This window comes from Ursus maritimus, unplaced genomic scaffold (assembly GCF_017311325.1).
Source record: "Ursus maritimus isolate PB19 unplaced genomic scaffold, ASM1731132v1 scaffold_18, whole genome shotgun sequence".
NCBI classification, from domain to species: Eukaryota; Metazoa; Chordata; class Mammalia; order Carnivora; family Ursidae; genus Ursus; species Ursus maritimus.
In genome coordinates this window covers 48,698,935-48,706,555 of record NW_024424230.1, presented here as the reverse complement: position 1 = coordinate 48,706,555, position 7,621 = coordinate 48,698,935, and the positions used below count along the sequence as shown (strand labels likewise).

The 7,621-nt window shown below is 47.3% G+C and overlaps 1 protein-coding gene across 1 annotated transcript in view; it reads left to right on the top strand.

Moving 5' to 3' along the window:
- The first annotated feature begins 1,335 nt into the window (after nucleotides 1-1,335).
- Nucleotides 1,336-7,621, top strand: part of COLEC12 (collectin subfamily member 12) — a 184,923-nt gene continuing 178,637 nt past the window's right edge. Inside the window, exon 1 of the mRNA XM_040632678.1 lies at nucleotides 1,336-1,554. Coding sequence (XP_040488612.1) covers nucleotides 1,548-1,554 — 7 coding nt within the window. The 5' untranslated portion in view covers nucleotides 1,336-1,547. The remainder of the gene's footprint in view (nucleotides 1,555-7,621) is intronic.

Sequence of the window (7,621 nt, the reverse complement as noted above, 5' to 3'; positions counted from 1 at the left end):
AAAATCCATCATCTGGGCTCCCTTTAGCAATCCTCATTTGCCCTGCAAGACAAGGCAGGTAACTTGGTGAGAGCTGGAGCAAGTCCCCAGGGCCCCTGTAGTTTAATCAACCCCTAAAGTGAAATAAAAAGTGCTGTTTTTTGGTCTTTTTCTTTGCTAGTCATGTAGAAGTTTCTCCCTGATGTTCAAAAGAAAAAGGCTTCTGGAATGGAGAGTCTAAAATATTTTAGAATGTATTCCTTTCTGGGCATTACCTTTTTCTAGAGCAGAGTTCCCTGTTTAGAATGAATCAATGGGTTGTTTACACCATGCTACCAAATCCTCAGGAGAGGAAATCTGAAAAGCTGCAACCACCGCCCAGGCAGAATTGTATTGCTTTCGGTGCTAGTAAGCACATGGTAATTTTTCATTTCATCGTTGTGGAAGAAGTCGCTCTGCACCTCCCTTTCCACAGCTCCACTCACCACTTAGTTTATGTTTTAAAGCAGTAAAGCATCAAATGGGTCTGATTAGGGTTTTCTAAAAGGAAAAAAACCCCCAAAACCCCACACTGGGACAACATGATCGGCCGCAATGAAAGGAACTTCCTAAGAGGCCACTCAATAGCCCAGCCTCCTTCAACGTGATCAATTTCCGATCAATTTCAGGGGTGGTGGGTAGAAGGGTGACTTCTTCCAACCAAAGGGAGTATAGTGGATTTTTTTTTTTTATCTTTGTCTTTTTTGGAGGTCCAAAAGTTGTAAACCTGCTCTGGGTTCTGTAGGGAGAGCATCTAATGGTGATTTCGGATTTAGCAACAGCTCTCCCTAGGTGACAGTGAGCGAGCTTGCCTGTGCTGGGTTTTTCCTTCGGGCGTCAACAAGCGCACCTGGAAACTTTGAATCCCGAGGACGTTCTCGCTTTGGTTTAATCTTCTAACCCTCCATACCCCCAGAGACGTTTGGGGGAAGGGGCAAGCTTACTACGCCACCCCCGTGACACTGTTTCTCCCCAACTCTTTCACCCCACGCTGTAGATAGTTTGGGGTCTAGAAACAAGCCCAGCAACAGCACCTTTCGCGCCCACCAAGGGTGAACATTTGACCGCCCGGGAAACACTTTCTTCCGACTTCGTTCCACCACCGGTCCGCCGAAGCAAGGGGAGCCCCCGGGCGAGGAATCGCGCAGAGGAGAGGCTGAGCGAGAGAGCGACTGGGCAGGGGCGAGCGCGGGCCCGAGGGCGGGGCGGGCGCGGGAGGGCGCGAGGGGGCGTGGGCGCGGCGGCCCGCGCGCCCCGGCGGGCCAGGGGGAGGGGCGCTGGCGGGAGCGGCGCCTCCCGCCCGGGGTGAGCGGCGCGCGCGGCAGCCCCGCGGCACAGAGCGCCGAGCGGGGAGCGCGGGCGGGCGGCGGAGGCGGCGAGAGAGGGCTTGAGCGCAGACGGCCGACGCGCGGCGCGGCTGCCATGGGCGCGCAGTGACCAGCTGTTCAGCGCGAACTTTCTCGGCGGCGCGGAGCCCCCTGGCTGGCGGTGCGTCGCCCCCTGGCTGGCGGTGCGTCTTCTCGGTCACCATGAAAGGTAGGGCGGCGGCGGGCTGCGCGGGGCTCCGGGCCGGCAGGGCGGGCTTCGGGGTGCGCGGGAGGGGGAGGACGTGCAAGCCTGCGCGAACTTTCTCCGCGCGGAGGGCCAGAGGAGACGCGGCGCAGGGTACGTGCGTGCACGCGTGGGGAGCTCCTCTGTCCCGGACTTGGGCACCGCAGGAGACCTAGATGTTCGGGGTTTTGGAGCGTGCAAGTAATCCCCTCCCCACCTCTACAAAGTAGTTTGGAGCCCTAAGTCGTTGTTTACGGATTCCAGTTCCCAACTTTTTAATTGAAAAAACATGCCGAGGAGAGTGGAGGCATCCTCATTCCCCACAGTCGGTTTTCCGCTCTACGGCGCTCCACACTCCGTTCGAGGTCCTCTTCTCCCGGCTGGTGCCGTTTCCCCATCCAAGAAATCGACGTGCTGCCGGCCGGGTGTTCCCTCCGGGACTCGGGGATGTTCTCGGTGCGTCCTCCCCACATCTGGCAATGATTAGGTGCCCGCGAAGTTCAGCTGGCTCGGAAAAGTGCGTTTGGCATCTTTCTCCATCAGACCCACCGATTGGAAAATAACTGCTCTCCGTTCCGCGTCCCTTCCACGTGCCCGCCTGTGGAGTTGGTGTGCCCACGTGTGTTCAGAGGTGACACAAATCATCCTGTTGGTCGTCTCCGGGGCAGTGTCCTCTGCAGGCGGGTTTAGGGAAGTGTCAGATGTTATCGTGCCTTTAAACGGAATCACAAGGAGAAGGGCTTTGCGGGGCAGCCTTCTATTTATTGGAAACATGGAGATTGGTCAGCAGAATTCTGATTTACATGTATTTCTGATTTACATGTGAGATAAATAATTACAACAGAGACATCAAAGGGAGTCGTTTGGGGGTGGGCTGGCGTGGTGTTTACACAAGACTCGAGTTTCTAGTCTTGTGCTAGGATAACACATTTCAGACCCCGCGCGCGGGCCAGGCGGGGCCTGAGTGAGGGGGCTGGGTGCGAAATGCCATCCGACCGCGGTGACCACATTTCCAGCCGCCAGAGACCATGCCATGCGATCGCTTTGACTTGCAGGGCTGCTGTCCGAGCGAGGTGCCCGGGGAGCCCCACACGCTTGGAAAGTAACTTTTGCCTCTAGGTTTCTCTGAAAGGAAGTCCTCGCTGAACTATCCCTGCGATAATGTCCTACCAATGAGCTGCCTTTCCAAGGTATTAGTTTTCTCATCAGGAGACTTTAGGAAGGGCAGGGACTGTATTCCAGATGAAAAGTAACCCGCCCCAGAAGAGAAACGAAAGATAGGATATACTTTTCTGGCTAGGGAATTTCGAAACGCAGTCGTGTGTGTTCCTTCTTTTTCCACTCAGTTTCTCTTCTCTCATTTACATTTTAGGAAACACTCACTTTCCTTGGCTAGCACTGATTAAAGGATCCTCTCAGCAAGGAAAGAGTTCACAGGCTACACGTTTCTTTGGGGCTTTTGCCAGAAGTTAACCTTCTCATTGCTGGTCACTGAGGCCAGTAGTTTTTGAACTGTTGGAAAAGATAAGCTAACTGCTCACTACATCAGCTCCTGTGTGCGTTCCTGAGCCCTGAAAATCTTGTTATGCTTTTTGACTTGGTAAATGACCGTTATTGCAGTTTGGGTATTTTTCAGTGATATTAAAAAATCTGCCACGGAAGACACGCCTGAAAGTCCTAAATGTGTATTTGTGAGATTTACTCTGCATTCTGGACCAGCTTGCAGACCCCCTGGAGAAGGCTCATTGCTTACCCTCTGAGATCCAGGCACTGCCTAAAGGCCCCACATACCTTCTGTCCCAGTGGGGGAGGGGTAAGAAGGGACTGGTGAATCCCAGGGTAGACTACTCACTTTGAAGGCCTCTTTTAAAAGGAAATATTCTGTGAGAAATTTGTTTACCAACTATTGCCATATAATTTACATTCATTTATTTAGTGAAATGGGGAAGGAAGGGGACAGTAATAATTTTATGGTATCTACTAAGTGCCAGTCACTGTGCTATACCCTCTACAAAGCACCCTATCAATTAATCCTCTCAACGACATGATGAGGTCGGTATTTTAACCCCTACATTATAGATGTGGAAGCTGAGTCTAGAACAAACAGGAATTGGCAACCAGGAATGTGGTAGGCACTGAAGGCAAGCTTTGCCAGTTTCCCTGTGTTGCTTGGAAAGAGGACACCAAGTATGATAACTTCTGGTGTAGACCAGAAGAAAAGTAAGTCTCAGACAGCTAAGTAGCCAAGTAACCCACAGTTGGTGCAGCAGCCAGGAAAGGGGTGGGTCCAAGAAATTGGACACAAGCCTTCTGAAGGCAAGCACAGAGTGTATTTCTAGCCAAAGAGGAAAGCCACCTTTACCAAGTGGAATTATTTTGGCGATTTGTCGTTAGGTAACCAACCCAGAGTTTTCCTTGGGTTTGTGATTATGTTGCATAGTTATTAACTCATTATGCTTAAGAAAGCCAACGTTTCATTAGAATTTAATTTCCCTAAATGATAGAGGCCAATGACAAGCTCTTGCAAATGCTTAAAGTATTAACTTAAAACATTTCTTTAGACAAGTAGAAAATTAGTGGACATTTTAGAAGTTACAGAAGTTTTTTTTTTGCCAAAGCAAAAATTTAGCTTCTCCATGAGTCAGATATCTTTATAAGGTTTGACTTTTTAAAAATTATTATTTTTTAAAATATTTTTTATTATATTCGGTTAGTCACCATACAGTACATCCCTAGTTTTTGATGTAAAGTTCCATGATTCATTACTTGCGTATAACACCCAGTGCACCATGCAATACGTGCTCTCCTTAGTACTCAATTGACTTTCTCATTCTGATGTTTCAATCTGGGACACGGCCTGTGTATTAAACCTGGCTTTGGAGCGTAATTCTGCATCTGCCGTGAGCCACAGCGCCACCTATCTGTTGCATTCAGCAAACATTTGTCTTTCTCGTATTTCCTCCATCTCTGGAATCACGAGCACCAAAATAATGACGTCATTATATATTTTCCCAGAAGAAAATTACTTGCCTCGTTGCTGCAATACTTGCAGTCTTCCAAACTGATTAAAACACGAAGTTGGTTTTAATTTCATTTTCAATGAGCTGTACTGCACCATAAATCTCATGGTTTTGGATAAATATTCACATTCTTTTTGAAGGAATCTGACTCCTCCAGAGTTAGGTGTGTCGTTATTAAATCACATTTCTAGTTCTGGAAGTTGGGAATATTGGTGAGGTTTTAAAGCAGCAGCACTTGTTGCCTAAGAGATGGTAAAAAACAACCACCAGCACATGGGACCACAGAGGTCCAAACCACTGTTCCGGTTTAACACAGGGAGGAGGTTGGTGTCATCAAAACATAGTGTTCAGCTGCTTATTTCTGTGCTCTTGTGTATAAACATTTCTGAAATACCTTTGTCAATAATGCTTTAAAAACGCTTTGGTAAGCAGTCTACTGCCAGTTGTTTTTCTGGACTCATGGACTCCTTGCTTTACCACTGTCTCGAAGATTTCTTGTCCTTAACTGGGATACATAAACAAGTGTGTAAGGGCTGAGTGTACTATAGCATGATGTTTTCTGAAAGGAACTGGAAACAAAATGAGGCCTTTTCCCCTTCACTGATTGGAATTGGGGCTGCCCTTCCTTTGGAAGTTAAATTCGCAATCTAATTATACTTTTGACTTTTCATTAGTTTGGGGATGCTTAACATTCTCAATCTGAGGTTTAATTATTGCTAAGTATACATCTTTCCTGTGGTCTCCTCCGCAATTTCCCAAGACTGTGCCCAGGACCCCCCCTGCCGCCGCCGCCGCCGCCGCCGCCGCCGCCGCCGCCTTAACCATGCTGCTCATCCACTGATAATGGTGTGACAGGGAAAACCTGGCAGATGATAATAGCTCTCAAGCTATAACATAACCCGGTGCCTAATTTTCTGAATTCACACTTATTCTCATTAAAATGTATTTTAAAACAGCTGATGCAGCTGCTGCCAAAGTAAGTTAAATGTTTTCAGGTGGGAAAATAAATATTTAAATTTTGTGATAGAAGGACATTTTTCACCTGGGGTGAACACAGCACGTGAGTAATCTCTCAGGGGGCAAATCCAACACATGTGTCCCCATGGTGGGAAGGAGGGGTGGGGTCCTGGGAGAGGAAGCCCAGAACAATGGCAGAGCGCAGCCTTACTGTTGGCCGTGTGGGTCTGTGGTGCTTTGGAACTTCAGCTGGTGAATCAGCGTGGGAAGAATAGGGCAGATTGCAGGGGGGGGGCAACATTCTAGGTCTGCGAGGTAATCATCTGTGAAGAGAGTCTACCCCCACCGTGGGGTCAGCTCTACCAGGCTGATTCTCCATCTTCTGCCATTCCGAAGGCACAGGCTCACTCCCTTTCAGCTTCCAGAGTTCTGTGGCCTGGAGGCAGGGAACAGGGTCCTGTGTTGTAAAATAAACCATGCTCACAAACAACTTCTTAGGTGTGACTGATGGCCACTTAGTAGGCCCACTTATTATTTTTCTCTCTAATAATAGCTAACATTTATTGAACACCTGCCAAGCCAAGTGTTCTTATTTTCTCCATTTGCAGATAGGAAAACTTAGGGTCAAAGAGGTATGGTTTACCTGTAAGGGAATCCAGCTAGTCAGTGGCAAAACTGGTATTCAGACTCAGTCTGACTCCAGAATCCACATGTTACACCTCTAGCTTAGACTCCCTCCTAGCCAAACCCTAATACTCCACTCAATCAACACATCTTTGTTAAGTACCTACTGTGTGCTGCATTCCACTAGATACTAAGTGAGCCGTGTAAAGAGGGCCCTGTCATCTGGACTCAGACCTGGAATAACCTGGCATCGAAGGTTCAGCCAGCCACCAGAGGATCCTCTCTAGACAGAAGGTCTTGCAAAGATAAAGCGGATTCCAGGGTCATTGCAGTGTGGAGAGTTTGTCTTTGGGAGATTTTGCTTATGACTGATTGCATGAATGTGGATGGCCCACTGAAGCCAGCAACTCTGAAAACGGTCTCTATACTACAGTCTTCCTGACAGGTTTGCCATAAGACAATGGGACATTGTAAGAAGTGCCGTTTTCAAGAGTAGACTGTAACCACCAGTAGGTGAGCAGTTAAAAAAAATAACCAACTATAGTAGTGGAGGCAGTAATAAACATTTTGAGCAAGGGATAGGGAAGGATAGACATTCTTCACAGAAAGTATTTCATTCTTCAGTGCTGACAACACAGTTTCTAACCACACCAACAAAGCTTGAGGGAGGTAACTTTCAATCAAGCAGTGATTTGATTTCTGTTTAAGTGAATGATCTTTGAAGAGCTCAAAGCAATATAGTACCTTGAGAAGGTCTTGCTGATGGCTTACAGGACCTTTGTAATTATATGGCAGCGAAAGCCAATGTAAACAGAAATTAGTAGTCCCAAGTTAAGATGCCAGAGAGCTAACCCCTGAATTTATCATGTGTATTCAATCAGTACTCTTTAGAATAGAAAGGAAATGTGTTTTTCCACCTGGGAGAAATTTATTGGACTTGGATATATTAAATATGACTCCTTTATGCTTCCTGAATGGTTTGGGATTACAACTTAGTATCACAGGAGGTGGTAAGTCACTAGCTTGAGAGGTTGGACATGTGACATTCTGCCTCACTTGTCCTTGGCTTTTGTGGAAGTAGTTGCACTTCTTTGGGCCTAAGTCACTTCCTTACCAAATAGAAACGTTAGGAAAGTAGCTGATATTTATATAACAACTTATTATTCACAGGCAAATAGTCCACCCTTATAATTGAGAATACATACTGTAAAATGTAACGTTTCATAAAATGTAATCATACACAGTGATCCCAGGCATTGAACCTGAGAATTTTAGTGTGGTGGCAAGAAGTGTGGGCTGTGAAAGCTGAGGGCCTGGTGGCCACATGCAAATTACCTAACCTCCCCTGGGGGGCCTGGTTTCCTTATCTGTCAAAGGGGGAATAGTAATGGCATCTAGCCAATGCCATTTTTGTTTGTTTGGAGGATAAAATAGGTTAGTATAGATCAGTT